The sequence below is a fragment of the Microcebus murinus genome, chromosome 10 (assembly GCF_040939455.1).
Source record: "Microcebus murinus isolate Inina chromosome 10, M.murinus_Inina_mat1.0, whole genome shotgun sequence".
Classification (NCBI taxonomy): Eukaryota; Metazoa; Chordata; class Mammalia; order Primates; family Cheirogaleidae; genus Microcebus; species Microcebus murinus.
In genome coordinates this window covers 73,942,931-73,964,676 of record NC_134113.1, presented here as the reverse complement: position 1 = coordinate 73,964,676, position 21,746 = coordinate 73,942,931, and the positions used below count along the sequence as shown (strand labels likewise).

The 21,746-nt window shown below is 38.3% G+C and overlaps 1 protein-coding gene across 2 annotated transcripts in view; it reads right to left on the bottom strand.

Moving 5' to 3' along the window:
• Nucleotides 1–21,746, bottom strand: part of DENND5B (DENN domain containing 5B) — a 181,754-nt gene that overhangs the window by 45,689 nt on the left and 114,319 nt on the right. For both annotated transcript variants that reach the window (XM_076007508.1, XM_076007509.1), the window contains 4 exons: nt 16,792–17,328; nt 13,932–14,163; nt 8,959–9,109; nt 3,761–3,854 (listed from right to left, as the gene is read on the bottom strand). In XM_076007508.1, coding sequence (XP_075863623.1) covers nt 3,761–3,854; nt 8,959–9,109; nt 13,932–14,163; nt 16,792–17,328 — 1,014 coding nt within the window. The remainder of the gene's footprint in view (nt 1–3,760; nt 3,855–8,958; nt 9,110–13,931; nt 14,164–16,791; nt 17,329–21,746) is intronic.

Below are 21,746 nucleotides of genomic sequence, written 5' to 3'. Positions count from 1 at the left end.
TTTGCTTCAAATATCTTTTTTTTAAATTTTTTTTATTTTGAGACAGAGTCTCACTCTGTTGCCCGGGCTAGAGTGGCGTCAGCCTAGCTCACAGCAACCTCAAACTCCTGGGCTCAAGTGATCCTCCTGCCTCAGCCTCCCAAGTAGCTGGGACTATAGGCATGCACCACCATACCTGGCTAATTTTTTATATATATTTTTAGTTGTCCGACTAATTTCTATTTTTAGTAGAGATGGGGGTCTCTCTCTTGCTTAGGCTGGTCTCGAACTCCTGAGCTCAAAGGATCCTCCTGCCTCGGCCTCCTAGAGTACTAAGATTATAGGCGTGAGCTGCCACGCCAGGCCTGCTTCAAATACTTTAAGATGGTCACAGAAGGGAAAAGAAAGAATGAGAGACAACTATTATTAATAGGGAAGTTGAATGAAACAGGTTTATAGAAACATTCTGAAGGTTAGTTTTTAAGTAAATATAGGAAATGAAAACAGTTTCAGAGAAATCAACCTGACATATATACAGGGCGGGGACTCTACATAAGAATATTTCCATTTCCTGTTTTCTCAGTTTGTACTAATGTTATCCGGAATAGTAAATACTAGAGATAAAAGGTTAGTGAAAAACAAACATTAACTGTTAAATGTTTAAAGGACTCTTTTTCCCCTAGCCTCAACTCTTCTATCTTTAGGACTTGTGCAAACGTAGAATCACTACAAGACTCAGTTCTCCAGAAGACTTAAGGATCAAACTTCGCTTAGGAAGAAATATACTGGCTAGAATAAAAGGAGTGTGGGATATGGTTAGGCAAGAGGTTGGGAAGAAACTGTTGGCAATTCTCTTTTTTCTGAAATATATGAATAAGAGTAACTTTTTTGAGATGGGGGTCTCACTAACTCAAACTCCTGGGCTCAAGTGATTCTCCCACCTCAGCCTCTCAAGTAGCTGAGACTACAGGTGAATAACACCATACTCAACTTGAATAACTTTTTAAAAGGTAATAATTGGATTAAAAATGAAACACTGTTTAATGTTATGTGCTGTTTTATATAAATGAAAACAAGCTAGATGGGGGCTGTCCTTAGAGTGACCATATTTACGGAGCACCTAGCACATCCGGGGTGGGTATAGTCATCAGCCAACAGTGGACCCCACAGGCCATGTGCAAAGTCTCCCGAGCATCTCTGCTGGAGACATGGAACTAGCAACATTCCATGGTCACACCCATAAGGGAAACAGAAAGTAGCAAGAGACATCTCTTCACAGCATGAAGGGAGACTGCCTCTGCATGTTGCAGAAACAGAGCAAAGCCTTTAAAGTAAACAAGTGATGATAAAAATGGCAGCTGGGGGAAAAGATGTATTTTAAGACAAAAAATGGAGGTAAAAGAGACACCTTTCACAAGTAATGTTTTTATAATAAAGTCCATTTCTCTACAGAGGGAAACAACCCCAGATTTCTTCTCAGATTACTACTTTGCTCATCTTTATTTTTGTCAAAGACAAAACGAACAAACTACTAGGAACTATGTATGAAAATATATCCTATTATTCGATAAACACTGAACTAACTGCTCGAGTACAGGCTTTACCTGAATCTCCTAATAAATACCTTATCCCTTAACTGATGTTCAACTTATGAATAAGACCATTGTAAAATTAAATACATTTAGGCTAATCTGATATAATGGGGGGAAAATATAAGCATCCTCAATTACTTGTGCCCTCAAGTGAAAAACCTGTTAGTGTGAGCTGGTAAGGAGGGTATGTGGGAGGAGTACTGGCCTGGAAGTCAGGAGTCCTGGGCTACACGCCTAGCTCTACCTTAGTGTGTGCCTCTGTGTGCTTTTTAACTCTGAGCAAGTCTCTCGGACTTCAGTTAAATCGTGTCAAATTGGACATGATGACCTCAAAAGTTCCTCTTAGCACTAAGAAACTATATTGATGACTGAATTTTCTGAACACATAAAATACAGACCAGGAAGAGTAAATTAAAATGCTGTGGAAATAAAACACAGCAAAAGAAAAACTGTTTGAAATGGAATCACTTCTGCGCTTCTGGAAAATGCTTAAATAAAGGGGAGTTTGTATATTTAATATATTTCCTCTTTGGAAGAAAAGCAATTTGCTATCGGGGTACAAAAAAAAAATCCCACTGATGAGAGATGTGAATGATCAGTTTTATATGTCAACAGCATAGAATCACTCACATTAGTACACACCATCACAAAAAGGCACCCAACACAATAGGAAGCAGAGAGCAAAATGGAGAGGCCGAGTTCCCATCACCAGGTGGTGTGAGGCATTCTAGAGCTATGTGCTATGTGCACTCACACATAGTGTATCACTCAAGTAACAACAAAGACAAGATTGGGGAGCAGCCGGTAAACCACTTTCGGGCAAAGGACATACCAGGCAGCACTCAGAGAAGGATTTTTTAGGAAGTCGTGCAGGAGGAGGTAGACCCTGATCCCACTCCCAGAATGCCATGGAGTTCTGACAGACCAAAAGTTCCGGGGAAGGCTAAGAGGATGGAGAAGTGCCAATGACAGAAAAGCAAAAAGAAAAGGATAGGGAGAAAGAGACAAGCAGAACAAGCATGCATATATGATAATATCACAGCAAAAGGGAAGGGGAGAGAATATGGTAGCAAAAGAAAAGCACTAAACAGGTGATGCTTTAGTTCTTAAGAAAATGATTAAAATCATATATTAACATGTATGAACACATTAACAAAAAAAATAAATGTTTGGAATGATGTTTTCTGCTTTATTTCTATACATTTGAGTTTAGAAAACAGATAACAGGTCTTCTGACTATGGTTTTTTTTTGTTTTAGCCAAATTCAGCAGTGGGAGGTTGTATAACCAATTTTAGTAACACTAATAAGTTCTGATAATCCACTATCATGATTTTTCTGATCAAAAGAAATAATAAAAACTTATTTATAATTATTCATTTGTATAATTATGGTTCTATTTTCAAAGAGTACAAATAAACCATAAGGAACTTAATTTAAACATAGTTTAAAAACACTTTTAAAAGTGGTTTGAGCAAACCAAGAAGAAAGCATAGGTAAATACGTCTTTACTTACTATAATTAAATTATGCCTGAAACTTAGAAATGTCTACGTTTCTTGTATGAGTTTTTCTCCCTACAGGAGACATACTGACTAGCAATTTATCCTAAACCTAGCCTTTACTTGATGTAGTACACAGAAAGACTTGTTTTAGAGCCTTATTTTAGAAGTATGAAAATTACAAAAATGGAAAAAAGGTGTTTTCTGCTATAAGCCAGTACAAAAGGACTAATATTTTAAAATATAACTGAACCCTTTTTTATCTGAGACAGAGTCTCACTTTGTTGCCCAGGCTAGAGTGAGTGCCATGGTGTCAGCCTAGCTCACAGCAACCTCAAACTCCTGAGCTCAAGCAATTCTACTGCCTCAGCCTCCCGAGTAGCTGGGACTACAGGCATGCGCCATCATTCCCAGCTAATTTTTTCTATATATATTAGTTGGCCAATTAATTTCTTTCTATTTATAGTAGAGACGGGGTCTCGCTCTTGCTCAGGCTGGTTTCGAACTCCTGACCTTGAGCAATCCGTCTGCCTTGGCCTCCCAGAGTGCTAGGATGACAGGCGTGAGCCACCACGCCCAGCCTCATTTTTTAAGAGAACACAAAAGAACCTACATAATGACATCTGCTGGGTTAAACATGCCTAGTTCACGGCTCTTGCTTCGAGGCACCCAGGAAGGCAGTCCACATACCTCCCTCAAGTCGTTGTCCAGCCCAACATGCTCTGAATGCTGGCGAAGGCGTTCTTTCCTGCGCTGTGCTGTGGCACTCCGACTTACCCAGCGACTGAAACAAACAACCAAGTAAGAAAAAAAGTGGTTCTTATCTTTAAAACAGAAAGGATTAACTGATACAAAAGACTGACAATACCTATTTTTCAATCAATTCTTTTTAAAATATATAACAGCTTTATTAAGATATAATTAAAATAACATACAATTCATCCAATTACAGCATACAAACCAAGAGTTTTTAGTATATTCACACACATGTGCAGCTATCACCAAAATCAGTATTTTTTTTTTTTTTTTTTTTTGAGACAGAGTCTCGCTTTGTTGCCCAGGCTAGAGTGAGTGCTGTGGCGTCAGCCTAGCTCACAGCAACCTCAAACTCCTGGGCTCGAGCGATCCTTCTGCCTCAGCTTCCCGAGTAGCTGGGACTACAGGCATGCGCCACCATGCCCGGCTAATTTTTTATATATATATCAGTTGGCCAATTAATTTCTTTCTATTTATAGTAGAGACGGGGTCTCGCTCTTGCTCAGGCTGGTTTTGAACTCCTGACCTTGAGCAATCCGCCCGCCTCGGCCTCCCAAGAGCTAGGATTACAGGCGTGAGCCACCGCGCCCGGCCCAAAATCAGTATTTTTAAAAACTGAGGTTAAAAAAGGCACAGTATCAATACACTTTATATATCTGTATATATAATAAATCAGATCTTAATTGAGTTAGTACTTGATTATATTAGACATGTAATAGGGATGCCTTGACTTGCTCAAAGTAAATATTATGGATGAATATTTTTTTAACACAAAGGAGAGTATTTTCAAAATTCATAATTTAGAATTACTTAATTCTAGTGCTCTAAAAGAACCATAGAAATGTATAGAGTTTCCAACTTTAAAAAAATTATTATTTTTTTAAGAGATGAGGTCTTGCTATGTTACCCAGGCTGGGTAACATAGCAAGTGACTATTCATAGGCAATGATCACAGCTCACTGCAGCCTCCAATTCCTGGGCTCAAGTGATCCTACCACCTCAGACTCCCAAGCAGCTGAGACTACAGGTACGTGCCTTTACACCTCGCTTCAAATTTAGAACTTTTTCTTTTTTTTTGAGACAGAGTCTCACTTTGTTGCCCAGGCTAGAGTGAGTGCCGTGGCATCAGCCTAGCTCACAGCAACCTCAAACTCCTGGGCTCAGGCGATCCTCCTGTCTCAGCCTCCCAAGTAGCTGGGACTACAGGCATGTGCCACCATGCCCGGCTAATTTTTTGTATATATATTTTTAGTTGTCCAATTAATCTCTTTCTATTTTTAGTAGAGACGGGTTCTTGCTCAGGCTGGTTTTGAACTCCTGACCTCGAGCAATCTGCCTGCCTTGGCCTCCCAGAGTGCTAGGATTACAGGCATGAGCCACCATGCCTGGCCTCCATTATCTTATACATTGACCCCCATGCCTGATTACACTGGCTCTCCTGTGCCTTGACTCCCACTTAGGACCCTTCACATTTTCTCTTTCTGTTCTGACCCTAAATCCTGTGCTAAACCACTAAAGTACTCCCACACTAGCACCTTCTCCTTTGTAATTATCTTCTCTCTCTTGACTTATTGGCCTAGATGAAGACCACTCTCTCTCTTACCTGCTTTCATACCTTATAGACTAGTTCCTGATTTCCCTCATGACTGCCCATGAGTCACTTACCTGCCCTTTATCAACTCTTCCTCACTCCCCTCAAAGACCCCCATTAAGTACCACTGCTCAACTGATGACCCATCCTTGCCTACTACCTCTTGCCCTCTACTGAAATGAGGCATACACACAGATGTCTTCATCTTTCTTTTCATCTCAAAGTATAAACTATATTAGCCAGAGCTCAAAACTATTTCTTCCACCTGCATTCTTTTAAAAAGATTTTTATATTTTATTATTTTATTTTATTTGTTTTATTTTGAGACAGGGTCTCTCTCAGTCACCCAGACTGGGGTACAGTGGCATAATCATAGCTCACTGCAGCACTGAACTCCCGGGTTCAAGTATCTTTCCGCCTCAGCCTCCCAAATAGCTGGGACTACAGGCACAGACCACCATACCTGGCTAGTTTTTAAATTTTTTTGTAGAGATGGGGTCTGACTATGTTGCCCAGACTGTTCTTGAACTCCTGGGCTCAAGCGATTTGGCCTCCTAAAGTGCTGGGAGTGTAGGAGTGAGTCACTGTGCCTGTTCCTATCTGCATCCTTGACCAATTGCCTCTTTCCTTTTTCAACTTGCTCATTAGTCACCTCCTTTGCTGTATTGCCAATTCTTCTCTCTCAACTGAATCCCCTCAGCTTACAAGCATGCTGGTCTCCCTCTTGGCCCTCTATAGTGATGTGTAAATCTCTTTCTTCACTCCTCTCATGTAAAAATTCTTACAAGCATTTTGATGTAAGTCTTCTACTTATTTACCTTTAGATCTTCAATTTATAAGTCCTTCTTCTGAAAATGCCATCCACAAAGCCACTGAAACCCCCACATGCCAAAGCCAATGGCCATTATTCAATCCTTAGCTTATTCTAACTCTCTTCTATATTTAGTACTGCTGATCACTCTTTCTACTTTAAAACTCCAGCAATTTTTAACTACCTTGGTATTTCCAATGGGATAAGGCTGCTCACCTTTGAGACTTTGTCCAAGAAGTGTTTTTTTCATAACCCTTATCATTATCTGACACGTTACTTATTTTACACATTACTTTTTTATTGTCTGTCTCTTTGCACTTGAAAGCAGAGATTCTTGTTGTTTTGTTCATTACTAAACTCCTGGTGAATAGGACAATCTTCACCTACATTTGGAGTTTCATAAAGATCTGCCAAATGAATGAAAGAGCAATCTAGTGCTATTAAAGGGAAATAAAAACTGTTAAACTAATAGTCTACCAAGATCAGAGTGATTCATATAATTAGGTTACTTTATAAGAAAAAAATAAACTAATGACTAATCTGTTCTAATGGAAGATTCTCATAATTCTCATCTACTTCTGAAAAATAGGATACTGTATCTAGAATCATGATGTGGAAAGTTTGAACCCTCACAAGCATCAACATATCTCTGCACATTTTTTTTTTTTTTTTTTTTTTTTTTGAGACAGAGTCTCACTTTGTTGCCCAGGCTAGAGTGAGTGCCGTGGCGTCAGCCTAGCTCACAGCAACCTCAAACTCCTGGGCTCGAGTGATCCTTCTGCCTCAGCCTCCCGGGTAGCTGGGACTACAGGCATGCGCCACCATGCCCGGCTAATTTTTTATATATATATCAGTTGGCCAATTAATTTCTTTCTATTTATAGTAGAGACGGGGTCTCGCTCTTGCTCAGGCTGGTTTTGAACTCCTGACCTTGAGCAATCCGCCCGCCTCGGCCTCCCAAGAGCTAGGATTACAGGCGTGAGCCACAGCGCCCGGCCATCTCTGCACATTTTTAAGTTCAGTGTTTACAAGTAGCTATAGCTCTTTACTAGAGGTTAAAACCCTGAAAACTAAGGTAAGTAAGATAAAAATTTCAGTCATTAAGGCCAGGCGTGGTGGCTCACGCCTGTAACCCTAGCACTCTGGGAGGCCAATGCAGGAGGACTGCTTGAGGTCAGGAGTTTGAGACCAGCCTGAACAAGAGTGAGACCCTGTCTCTACTAAAAACAGAAAAAAATTAGCCGGGCATGGTGGCAAGTGTCTGTAGTCCCAGCTACTCAGGAGGCTGAGGCAGGAGGATTGCTTGAGCCCAGTAGTTTGAGGTTGCTATGAGCTAGGCTGACGCCACAGCACTCTAGCCCAGGCAACAGAACGGGACTCTGTCTCAAAAAAAAATTCAGTCATTAGTTACTGGCTTCTGTCTTATAAGCAGCTTATTAAATTCTAATAAACTTTCTCCTCAAGACTTTAGTATAAACTACAGCAGCCCTAGGAAACTAATACAGATAGTACAAGTGTAACTTTTCTAAATTCCATTAGATACAATTGAAATTGCCCTTCATAAAATAAAGGGCTGCAAGGTATCAAGTGTGGTAGGGGCCTAAACTCTGCAAAAGTATATTCATAGTTAAAAAAATAACCAGCCATTGTTCCCTAGCTTGCTTTCCTATAATTGCTTACTACTCAGGAGTCACATAACTGATGATCATAAGATTCGTAGCTTTCTTAATTGCTCTCATAGATAACATTACCATTGTGAAACCCAAGTCTGGTCTTTGAGATATCTTCTAGACCCTACATTCCATGGACCAACTAACCCAACCAGACCATACCAAGGAATTGACTCAACTAGTCTTGTGTCCCCCCGCCCCCTGCCAGGAACTGACTCAGTGCAAGATGACAATTTTTACATCCCCATGATTTCACCCCAACTCAATCAGCAGTACCAGTTCCCTAGCCACTCCTCATGAAGCCATCCTTGAAAAACCTAGCCTCAGCTTCATGCCTGCAATCCTAGCACTACAGGAGGTGGGGGCAGGAGGATAGCTTGAGCCCAGGAGTTTGAGACCAGCCTAAGCAAGAGTGAGACTCTGTCTCGAAAAAAAAAAGAACCCAGTTGGGTGGTAACATGATTAGCATTATATTTAAACATGGTTATTTAAAGTATGACTATTCCCAAATGTACTTTATTTGAAAAAGAAAAAAAAAAATCTCCAGACTCTGGAATTTTTTTTTTAAATTAAAAGACTCATTCAAGGCCGGGCGCAGTGGCTCACGCCTATAATCCTAGCACTCTGGGAGGCTGAGGCGGGCAGATCGTTTGAACTAAGGAGTTCGAAACCAACCTGAGCAAGAGTGAGACCCTGTCTCTACTATACATAGAAAGAAATTAATTGGCCAACTAATATATATAGAAAAAATTAGCCGGGCAAGGTGGCACATGCCTGTAGTCCCAGCTACTAGGGAGGCTGAGGCAGCAGGATTACTTGAACCCAGGAGTTTGAGGTTGCTGTGAGCTAGGCTGATGCCATGGCACTCATTCTAGCCTGGGCAACAAAGTGAGATTCTATCTCCAAAAAAAGGACTCATTCAAATGCATTAATGCAGTCTTGAAAAAAGTAATCAGATAGATAAGATGTTTAATGGTTAAGCACTGCGCAATATAACTGCAGAGCATCCCACCCTTCATTCATTCTTTCAACCAACCACTCAAGTGAAGAACATGCTTACTTGTTATTGGTTGGTCCTGTTGCCAAGACGTCGGACTGTAACTTTGGAAAGAACCCTTGCTCATATTTGCCTTGACCAATTTTCATATCAAGTAGATGTGGATGGATTGCAGTGTGATCCATTTTCATTAGTCTCTGCTCAATTGATTGGGCTATAAATTAAATTTGTAACAAATTAGAGACATTTAATTGCTACATTTTCAAAAATCATGCTTCCTCCACTCATACGCTTACAGAGAGCTCAGTCATTCTGACACTCTGATAATAGATTTTTACAAAGACTCTTCAGAAATCATTATCATGTAAGTATAAAAAAGGTTAATTTGGGGTAAATATTGGATGATTAATTTTCATGGTATTGTTTTCCTTTGTCAAAAGCAGGGTTGAAAAAATCCTTAAGTCAGTATTTATAGTTTCCCTTAAGTAGGAATATTCTTACATGAAAATATGGTTTTACGTACATTAGGCTGGGTGCGGTGGCTCATGCCTGTAATCCTACCACTCTGGGAGGATGAGGTGGGAAGATTGCTGGAGGTCAGGAGTTCAAAACCAGCCTGAGCAAGAGCAAGACCTCATCTCTACCAAAAATAGAAAAAAATTAGCCAGGCATAGTGGCACGCCTGTAGTCCCAGCTACAGGAGGCCTCTGAAGTAGGAGGATCTCTTGAGCCCAGGAGTTAGCAGTTACAGTGAGCTCTGATGACACAACTGCATTCTACCCTGGGTAAAAACATGAGACTTTGTCTCAAAAAAAAAAAAAAAAAAAAAAAACACCAAACAAAAAAAACTCCAACGTTAAAGAAAATGATGACAAAATATTTTTCTTCAGCTGAAAGACAATGTAAAGGGAAGGAAGAAGCAAGCACAGTAGTCTTATTGTTTTATTTCCTTGTGCAAAGAGCTATTAAATATTCATGGTTCTCCATCTGTAAAACAAGGAACTGTGTTAAGTTTATTGCCTCACTTTTAGCAACAGTCACATTCCCATTAATAGGAGTCATTTAGAAGTGTTTATTAGATCTAGAGGGTAATACAGAGAAAAGTTAAAGAAGTCAAATAAGCAGGCATTTAGAAAATGTCCAGAGGATAAGACACTGGCCTCTTGAAGAATAAAATAGGTCAAAGTTAAAACATTTCTATTTTAAAACCACTTAAAGTAAGGGATGTTGAAGATGTCTCAAAGACCCAAGAAACAATGATCTATTAATATTTCTCAGCTAAAAAAAAAAAAAACAAAAAGACCCCCAAATCTTTTTGTCAACTGTATTGTCAAGAGAAAATACAATATTTGAAAAGAAGATTAGGTCTCCAATCCTTTGTGTAGAGATTACTAAAAAAAGAATTGTGCTTGTGTAATAAATAGGAGCTGCTAATCTTCTGACTTAGAACAGGTACCTTTGTAAATATTTCATAGAGTCAGTTTATTTTGCCCCTTTTTAATACTCGTAGATTGAGTCCTGCTGGTTATTCCCCATACATATTCTATAGCTTTTCTGGAGAGGAGGTTTCTGTCCATGTTCCCCACTTTTGTCAAAAGAACATGCTTAATGCCATTTTATGTCAGATTATAAAATGGGAAGCCAATTATTTGTGATTGATAGTAGTACCAAGGGATACTTTATGGAAGTTACTACTGCCCTCTATGACTTAAACATCAAAATATTAAATATAAACTTTAAGTGTCCTTAATGTTCCCTCATAGCCCACATGAATTTATCCAAAACTGTCTTGAATTTCATTACATTTTTAATGTATAACTTGTAACTTCTCTTAAAACACAGTCCATATGTTCTATGCTGGGCAAAATATCCATGGCAAAAGGATGTCATGTTTTTTTTTTTTTTTGAGACAGAGTCTCGCTTGTTGCCCAGGCTAGAGTGAGTGCCATGGCATCAGCCTAGCTCACAGCAACCTCAAACTCCTGGGCTCAAGCTATCCTTCTGCCTCAGCCTCCCGAGTAGCTGGGACTACAGGCATGCACCACCATGCCCGGCTAATTTTCTATATATATATTAGTTGGCCAATTAATTTCTTTCTATTTATAGTAGAGACGGGGTCTCGCTCTTGCTCAGGCTGGTTTCGAACTCCTGACCTCGAGCAATCCGTCCGCCTCAGCCTCCCAGAGTGCTAGGATTACAGGCGTGAGCCAACGCGCCCGGCTCGGATGTCATGTTTTAATGTCAAATGATATTTAACTTTTAACAATGTCTGCAGGCTTTCCACAACTGTATACTTTCTATGCTGTGTAATATTTATAAAACATAATTAATGGACAGTTTAGGAAAAATTATGCCTAGATTCATGGCATGAATTCTCTGAAATCCCTGCCAATTTTATATTCCATGAAATGTCACAAAATTCCATCTATGCCAATGGATGCTTCTATCTTCATGAAAGGGGAGGAAAAAAAGGAAGTGTAGCTTGAGTTTTTTCATTGAATTTAAAATGACAGAGAAATTCATCTGATATTGAGTTGTTCTCCTTTACCTGAGAAGTTTTTTAGAAACAAAAATCATGATTCACTCCAGGGTTTATATTGAAAGCTGCCACAAGGAGCATAATACAATGCTATTTTTCAGTGATTATATCACCAGTGAATACTGAACATTCAGAAATTATTAAATGCCTGCTTTGAAAGCTCAGGGGTCTATTGTTAGATTTTCAAGGGTTTGTGCCAATATTCATCTGCTGTGATTGGTAAGGAAAAAGAAAACCATATTACTATCAACTTGTCTTTCTGCACAGAAATTGTAAGGTTCTGGTGCCATAATATCAACAGCAGATAGCCTATGCCTAAAGAGTTCACCTGTAAATCAAAATTCTTCTTGGTTAGAGGTAAAACAAAAGCAAAAGCACAACAAAAGAAAAAATATATACAATAAGAATCCAACATCAACAACAACATTCCAATCTTTATAGCTTTTTTTGTGGGAGAAGACAAACTTATCTCTTAAAAGAAATACCTGCATCATTTGTGATAGGCAGGCATAGCCACAGTCAGCTATCTCCTCTCTCTTTTAAAAAAAATTCTTGGTAAATTAAGTTCCTGGAAGACTCCTGCTTTAGCCTAATCATTTTCATATATTTTAAATCCACAATTGTACATTTTCAAAAAAGTATTATATAATATCTGTTACAACAGTGGGAGTACCAAACTCTCTCAGAGGCTGAAAGGAAATCTGTCTAATTGGAAAGACTTTCTGGCAGCACACAAATTAAGGAACCAGTGTTTAGCTCCATTTAAAAAATTCTGTCAGGAAGGGAGAAATGAAAATTTCCCAACAAGGCATTATACTATTCATAAGGCTATTAAAGCACCGGAAGTCATATTATTTTCTGAACAAACACGACAATTTCATTTCCTGAAAACTTAATTTCCTGAAACCCAGAGGTAATTGCCACTTCCTGAAGGCGCTCTATCCTTATACTGGGGAATACAACAGGGTGAAGTTTCAAGAGACCTCTACAGTTATATAAAGGTATCATTTACATATTTCCTTTCTTAAATATGCTAAAACTGCAGCATCACCACTCCTGACTTTGATCTATTTAAGTAAAGTAGGAAAGGCCAGCAAATAAGCAAGGCAGAGCAAAGAAGCTCAACATTTGCTGCTTCCTTTTTTCTGGTGGAAAAGTTGCTCTCAAATATCTTCTACATTTGAAGGAAAAGAAATAAAACGAAGGGGCACCCAGATAATAGATATCTGTCTATTTGGGAAAGAACAGGTTAGGAACCAGGCATAAATGTATAAAATTGAGTGAATTGATAACATTTTACATATTTATTTATTGGATGAAATAGCTAACATGGTATTAAGGCTTCCAATCACTAGCTATGAAACCATAGGCAAGTTACTTAACCTCTCAGTATTCTCAACTGTAAGAGGAAGACAGCAGTAATAAAACAAAATAAAAATAAGTGTGTCTTTATTCTCTCGTTGTTAAAAGCAAATGTAACAATGCATGAAAAACATCTGGTATAAGGACTGGCACAGGCTGGGCGTGGTGGCTCACACCTGTAATCCTAGCACTCTGGGAAGCCAAGGCAGGAGGATTGCTCAAGGTCAGGAGTTCGAAACCAGCCTGAGCATACACAAGACTCTGTCTCTACTAAAAATAGAAAGAAATTAATTGGCCAACTAAAATATATATAGAAAAAATTAGCACGGCATGGTGGCGCATGCCTGTAGTCCCAGCTACTCCGGAGGCTGAGGCAGGAGGATCTCTTGGGCCCAAGAGTTTGAGGTTGCTGTGAGCTAGACTGACGCCACAGCACTCTAGCCAGGGCAACAAAGTGAGACTCTGTCTCAAAAAAAAAAAAAAAAAAGGACTGGCACATGGTACTATGTAAATGTTGGCTATTAATATGATTATTTATTTAATGGACTATATTATACTGCGAGACAGACTGGCCAAGACTCATAATTCTCTGACTGAGGGAAAAACTGGTGTCAGAGTTGGGGGAACCTCTAATTCAAAGGCAAGAATCCAGAGATTTAATTTCAGTAAGTGAAGCCATTATAATTAATGGCACTACTAAAGTAAATATACTATTTTCATTACATAAATTAAGAAGGATCTCAGATAAGCTAATAATATTTTAAATGACTACCTGTTTTCATAGATAAAGAGAAAAGAGGTGAGAAGAGGAAACACACTGGCAAGATAGAAATAAACACTTTTTCCATTAAGGCAATACAGAGAATAAAACAAAAAAACATAGCAACCTTCTAGTTATAGTTGATTCAATTTATTATTGCTTTTCCTTTTCTGACTAAGGGAAGAGGAATGTCAACTAGGAATAGGGACTTATAGAAAAAGAGAGAAAATTATATTAAGCACTTCTTCCTATAGCACCAGGATTAGCCATAAAGTTTAAAACTGAAAATTAATTTTGTGGCATATAAGGCTGACAATATGTAAAAATAAATGATCATGAATTTTAATTTAATTTAAAAAGGCATGGCAAACGTACCTGCTTCTTTTAAAGTGCTACATTTCTGATATATAGATGTCCGCAGGGTGGGTGCCCTTACATTATACAGCCTTATCTTATCAATCCGAGAGTCAAAGACCCGAAGCAAAGGATCTTTCTCTTCCCATTGAGACATAATTTTATTATCAATAAAGGTGGCAAACATCTGTGTTTCAATGAAGCGTGAAAGAAATGGCAGGTAAGGCTCAGGCTGGTCAGACAGAAAGGAAGCCTGTAAGGAGATAATTAGGAAAACATTAGTGCAAAGAGACCATTTCACTATTACATGATAAGTCTGAAAATTATGTTGCTAAGATAATTCTTTTTAAATTTTGTAACACACAAAACTGACACTTGAAGTTCAAAATTCTTCAAAAATCTACTCCTTCAGTCTTCTAAATTCAGAATTTAGGTCACTTGGGTCTTTAGCACTGATCTTACCTTACAGAACTGACTTACATTCTGATCCTTGTGACCATTATGTAGAAAAGTGGGCATCATTAATGAAAGATGGTAGATAAGTTGCTATACGACTATCAATCACCCACTTCACTTACCATTTTGATCCCTTTCTCCAGTGAGCTGTAATTTCTTTTGATCTCTATTCCTAGCCTATGTAATGTATTCCTAAGCCATAATGCAGGGAGATGATTAACTGATACAGTAATGATATATACATTAGCAATAACCTTAAAAACGACAACATGGAATCTGTGCTTATGGGTAAAATCTTTTTGTTCTTCAAGTGGACATTTTTCTAGGCTGTATGAGTGTTAACTCAAGATCAAACTCCTTCCAGGCCTCAAGTGATCCTCTTGCCTTGCCCTCCCAAAGTGCTAGGATTTATAGGTGTGAGCGACTGCACCCGGCCCATATTTATCTTTCATTTTGAAATTTAGGAGGCCTTTTAAAAGCTTCCTTACAGAAATCCATGTATTGAATTTAACTACTTCCATAGTGCAGATGTTTACACATAAATCCATATAATCAGAGAAAAGAGACACAGTCATCTCTAGAAATCAGTTCAACTCCTCAAAAGGCATTTTATAGATAAACATTAATTTTACTTTTTATAGATAAATAGGCTTGTTTTTTAAATAGGCCTGGCTTTTGATGTTCAGACCCTCAAGGTTCAGACCCAAATATCTGGCTTTTGATGTTCAGACCCTCAAGGACTATAACATTTAAGGTCAACAAAGATTTGGCTTGTAGGACCAGTATGTCCTACAAATATTCCTAGTGAAAAATGAGATGATTACAAGCTTTGTGGAATCTAACATTAAACTTTCATTTCTTTAGGGGTTATATAAAAAGAATTTCATTTATAGTTTGAAGCTACATAAAGATTAAGGAGGAAGAATATATCAGGGCTTGATTTAAATAAGAACTTGAATTGCCCTAGGGATAAACCATGGATGTACACAGAGCTCCAAGCTGGAAAAAGTGTGGAAAATGGTTAAGCTTAATGAGAAAGGAATTTAGAGGGAATACATTTGGAGGAGTTAAGGCTTCTTAATATTAAAGAAGTCTTCTCATACATAAAGTATAATACATCAGAACTTAAGTGTTCAACATGCTATGTTATCCTTCATCAGAAAAAAAAAATCTGATGAAGTCATAAATTATCTTTTATACTATGCATCTTTACACAGATTTTTAATTACTACTATTTGTCAGATGTTCCAAGATTGTAGATTAGTCCCTTGAAGTGTATCAGCCCCTTTGGGAGGCTTTTCATGACACGAAGAGGGCACTTAGCAAAAGCCATGATTCATTGTAACAGCAGCGTTGGGATGATGTCTCGGCAATCACAGAGGCAGGGGATTAAACCATACCCTGGTAATCTAAAAAAGTTAATGTACATCCATTCCTAAGTGCTTTTGTTTGAAAAAAAAAATCTGGGGGAATAGGTGAAGAAAATCTGGCAGAAGAATATAGTAAACTTTAAAAAGAAGCTAAAGCTGGTGTCATTTTCTATCTTCCCTTTCCAAAAACACTGTAACAGAGTCTTAGACTTATAGTCATAAAACCTAGTTTAGTCACTCTTTTTCTTTTGATCCTAAAAAGAAATCAAAAATTGGCTTTTGAAACTAAACTGTTACCTTTATATAGGCAAGATGTGACTTCTTTATAGAATGAAGACTAAATGAGTTTTTAGAAAAGGAATAGGCCTCTCATTTAACTAGATTTCATCATAAAATAAGAGTAAATTTAACCCTTACAAAGTCAGTGTTAACAGATTTGAAAACTTGTGAAATTTAACAGTTTCTATAATTGCAGCATCATCAAAATATGGAAAATTTTAAAATGAGATTATAGGTAATATAATATGCAATTTAATGAGTGGTTTAATGAGCTAGCTGATTTGTTTTCTTGTGAAATTATTTTATATAGTGTAAAATACTGGTAAAGAAAAGTTCTTGGCCAGGCATGGTGGTTCACGCCTGTAATCCTAGCACTCTGGGAGGCCCAGGCAGGCGGACAGCTCAAGGTCAGCGAAACCAGCCTGAGCAAGAGCAAGACCCCCTCTCTACTAAAAATAGAAAGAAATTAATTGGCCAACTAAAAATATATAGAAAAAATTAGCCAGACATGGTGGCGCATGCCTGTAGTCCCAGCTACTCAGGAGGCTGAGGCTGAGGCAGAAGGATTGCATGAGCCCAGGAGTTTGAGGTTGCTGTGAGCTAGGCTGACGCCTTGGCACTCTAGCCCGGGCAACAAAGTGAGACTGTCTAAAAAAAAAAAAGAAAAGTTCTTAATGGGATGGAAGAGAAGAAAATTTTTTGTTTAAAAAAGATTAACAAAATCAATAATGTAGCCCATTAACAACCACAAAAAGGGAAATTCTGATTCTTTTTACTTTGTCAAAGTTCTGCATTTGTTCCCGGTTGGTCAGCCAGGATTCCATGTCCTGGGCAGTTTGAATCACAAACGCTTCATAATCTGCAAACATCTGTGTAAAGCGGTTAGCAAAGACCTCTCGGAGCTGTACATTGAGCTGGTAGTCCCTTAGTTCTGCCTCTTCACATTGCAGTTTTAAGTCCTTGTCTTTTTCACCCAGAGAGGCAGGGAGATCCATTTTTTCCACAGCCACACCCGTCCGTTTGGCCAGAGCCTGCAGACGTGCTATGGTTTCATTGCCCTTCAGTAACTCATACATGCTGATGTTATTAGTGGAGACATTGCCATTCTTTTTGTCATTAACCAAGTCTTTCAGGACTAGATTCTTCAGTTTGGTGGCACTCTCACTGCAATGTAGGCTGCCCTCAGGAGGGATCCCAAATTGAAGAAGAACTTCAGACAGCTCCTGGATAAAATCTACTTTATTGGGGAACTGTGGAAATTCTTCAGGCAACTCAATGAAATGGTTGTCAATATCCACGAAACACAAATTAGCCTGAAAGAAAAAAAGAAATACAAAGGTTCAAAATAAAGGAATTTTATGTTCTAAAATATTCCTGCCAACTATTACAAACAAAAGCATACAGTTCACTGCCTTTTATGTTAACCACCTCAAGATGCAGAATTTTTTACTCTTTAAAAATAATTTCTTTTGCCAGCATTTTACCCTATGTCAATATTTTATACCATATTTAATATATATAAATAATTTTCTCTGGGTCCCAGCAATTTATTATCATCTGAACATGATTCTCTAATACTTGGCATTTATTAGGCATTCCTAATGAATGGGTAAGGATGCCCACTTAGGAATGCCTAATAGATGATACTATTTACAGTATAATGCTCACTCAATGCACCTGAACTTTCTCTGCCATTCCACTGCTCTAACAAAATATGTAATTTAGAATTCACAATTGTTAAAAATTAGCAGCTGTAGTACCCCAAAATAGGATGAAATTGGCAAAGATCAATCCAACTCACAGATAATCCACAAATTTTTACTTTACCCAAAATTAGCTAAACCTCCTGGACAGCAAAAGCATTTAAGAGGTCACTAGACAAAAAGCAGGAGGCAGAGAGAGGTGGTGAAGATAAGTGCTTTGATAACTACAAATGATTAACCCTTCAATAATTAAGAGTTGACTCAGAAGATATTTTTGAGTTAAGAAAAAGAGGTAACAAATTAGAGCAGATTTATTTTTCAGTTTGCTTACACTCTAGATTTGGAATTTATTTTGAAGAAAAAGACTTTTAAATAATTTTCATGTACATATAGAAAATTCAAGAGGCCAAGCATCTGCATAAAATTCTCATTATCCCTCATGTACCTGATTGTAGTAGACTCCAAGCAGTATTTTAATTTTACCATCCATAGTCTCTCAATCAGAACTAGGTTGTCAGCAAAAAAGAAGACTGTGCTCCTAGAAACTCCATGTTTCTCTCCCTGTCTCATCCACTCCTAGGTCACCAGGAGAGCATTCATACTGTCCCTCTGATCCGGAATGGCAAGGCAAGATGAAAGGTGAAAGTGAACAGTTGGTTTTTTTCTCATTCCTACTCTTCATGTCAGATGCCAATGAGCCAGAAGTATAGTGAAGTTACAAATTAAGCTCAATAAAAACTCAAGATTTTCTCCCATTCAAGTCAAATAATCAACAATGATTCCTACAGCCTGACACAACCTTTGAATCCAGCCCTTTAATTCTGCAGATAATGAAATTGAGGCCTAAGAAATTAGCTTACTTCTTGGCACCTGCTCCAGATGTGCATCCTCAGTCTGGTGGCCTATGGCATACCCCCTTCTCCTGTTTTTCCTCATCTCTTTTGTAACTTTCTCTAAATAAACTAAGAGCTGAAAAGTCATCTTTTGCTGAAGACAGTAGTGCTGTCTACAGCTTTCTTTAAATTCACATCTTTGTATGTATCTTCAGTCTCAAGATACATTGCAAGGTTTAATGGGAGAAAGTAGGTCATCATAATTCAAATGGATAATTCATTATCTTTAAAAATGGAAGAAAAAAATTGACTAACTTTCTAATGTAAATGTTAACCAGTAACCTCCCAGCACTTAGATTTTGTACTGTCCCCTTCATTTATGATTTTCTGCTATCCTTTTCTATCTATCCCTTTCCTCCTCCCATGAAAAAAGAAAATGATATATTTTCTGAAATTTTAAAGCTTGTTTTGCTCATGAAATCATTACTAAGCTGCCAGTATATTGCAAGGTGGGAGGGCCAGAACCACAGCTACTGGCCTGTCTCTATGATCCCACAAAAGTCTCTTATATTCTCCTGTATCTGCTTAGAAGGGTTCAAGTTGGGGCTTTGATTACCATAAAGCAGAAACAGAATATACAAACTTGTATTATGCAAATTTACTAAAGAAAACCAAAAGGTCCTTTCTCTAAAACAATCAAGAACTCTGTACAATAGGGCGTTCTGATAAGTTGCTTTCTCATTTTTAACACTATTGATTTTTTTTTCTTTTTTTATGAGACGGAGTCTGTCACCGGGCTAGAGTGCAGTGGTGTCATCATAGCTCATTGCAACCTCCAACTCTTAGGCTCAAGGGATCCTCCTGCCTTAGTCTCCAGGGTAGCTGGGACTACAGGTGTGCACCAACACATCCTGCTAGGTTGTCTATTTTTTGTAGAGATGGGATCTTGCTCTTGCTCGAGCTTGTCTCAAACTCCTGACCCTCAAGCAATCCTCCTGCCTCAGCCTCCCAGAGTGCTAAGATTACAGGCGTGAGCCATCACACCCAGCCTAACACCACTGAATTTTAAAAATTGTATCAGAAGGGCGCAAGTATTACATACATGATAACAAATTTACTCAACATCTCAATCTGACATTGTTTTAGGACTAAGTATTTCTACCATTCAACACTGCCCATAAGCCTTCACAATATGTAATTACTTTCAATTAAAAACAATAAAAGTTCAATCAAAACGAGAGAACAAAAGCTTAATTATCTCTTCTGTCATGAAGCCTTCCTTTATCTCTACCCTAAAAGGAATTCTGATCTCCTCTGTATAGTCCCTGTATATTCTCTGTTCATTCACTCCTTTTATTTTATTATTTTTTGTTTTTTTATTTTTTGGAGACAGAGTCTCGCTTTGTTGCCCTGGCTAGAGTGAGTGCCGTGGCGTCAGCCTAGCTCACAGCAACCTCAAACTCCTGGGCTCAAGCGATCCTCCTGCCTCAGCCTCCCGAGTAGCTGGGACTACAGGCATGTGCCACCATGCCCGGCTAATTTTTTCTATATATATTAGTTGGCCAATTAATTTCTTTCTATTTATAGTAGAGATGGGGTCTCGCTCTTGCTCAGGCTGGTCTCGAACTCCTGACCTCGAACAATCTGCCTGCCTCGGCCTCCCAGAGTGCTAGGATTACAGGCGTGAGCCACTGTGCCCGGCCTTTTTATGTTTTTTAAATCTGTGTTACTGATATTTGTTTTTAGTTTTTTTTTGTTGTTGTTTGTTTTGTTTTTGAGACAGAGTCTTGCTTTGTTGCCCAAGCTAGAGTGAGTGCCATGGTGTCAGCCTAGCTCACAGCAACCTCAAACTCCTGGGCTCAAGCAATCCTGCTGCCTCAGCCTCCCGAGTAGCTGGGACTACAGGCATGCGCCACCATGCCTGGCTAATTTTTTCTATATATATTAGTTGGCCAATTAATTTCTTTCTATTTATAGTAGAGATGGGGTCTCACTCTTGCTCAGGCTGGTTTCGAACTCCTGACCTCAAGCAATCCGCCTGCCTCAGCCTCTCAGAGTGCTAGGATTGTGTTATTGATATTTGTAAATGACTTTTTTAGAAAGCAGAAATCACCTCTTATTTATATCTTGATATGCCTATTGTATACTACACAAATGATGTATGAGGCAATTGGTTAATGAAAGAACAACCTCTGAGGAGATAGTCTTTTCGGGGAAATCCCAAAACTGTAGGCAGGAGCAGCATGTATCCAGCAATATGAGTCTAAGGCAGCTCTATTCACGTTCCATGAGTGATCTAGCTTCTCAGTGTCTTAAGGAACGCCAGTGTGAAAGTAAGCCAGAGGAGAACATTTAAAAGATTCTCTCAGAATCTCAGGGCAAGATGAGACAAAAAGTGGCAAACGCAGTTCTGTTTCAGTTTTTCTCTTTTTTGTCCACTCTACACTGTAAAGATGAGTAAGAATGGTAGAAAGTGTGGTACCACTCTATGCAATTACTCTTCAGTGCCAGGTCCTTCCACCCTCATTCCTACTAATCCACTCCCTAAAAAACAGCATTCTAAATGTCTACTTGTGGCTTTATCATTTTGGAATCATGAGGATAGTGAGTGGGTGGTTAATTATAAGTCTATGTAGTTACATTAGCTATCTGTAACAACCAAAATCATACCTTCTTAAAATAATCATTGCATAAACTTGTCATTTTTATAATTACTTTTAGCCATTATTTTATTGTAGAGTTTTCAGGGAAAGAGAGAGGGAAGTATTACTAGTGAGTGCATTTAAGTCATTTTTTTAAATGACTCTTTTTATATCCACTTCCTCCTCAAAATTACATGAAGCAGATTATTTCATCTCATTATAAAATGATACCAGAGTGAAGTGTTATACTGTTTCCCTTTTCTTCTAAAACAATGATGCACTAATTTATAGTTTTTACACAGAAGCAATGCTATTTTTCACAGCTGATTCAGGTTATTTCATATTATTCTACTCTATAAATAGATGGGTATGTGTATTTGTTAAACAGCAATGAACTCATCACTGAAAAATTAGAAAAATCACAGACATTACTGCAAGAGCTTTTAGAACCCTTAAGTTTATCTTTAGAATCAGAGGATATGCACAGAGACAGAAAAATTTCCTAACTACATATATGTCAAGGTGGCATTTAAGAATTTCTCAATAATTATTA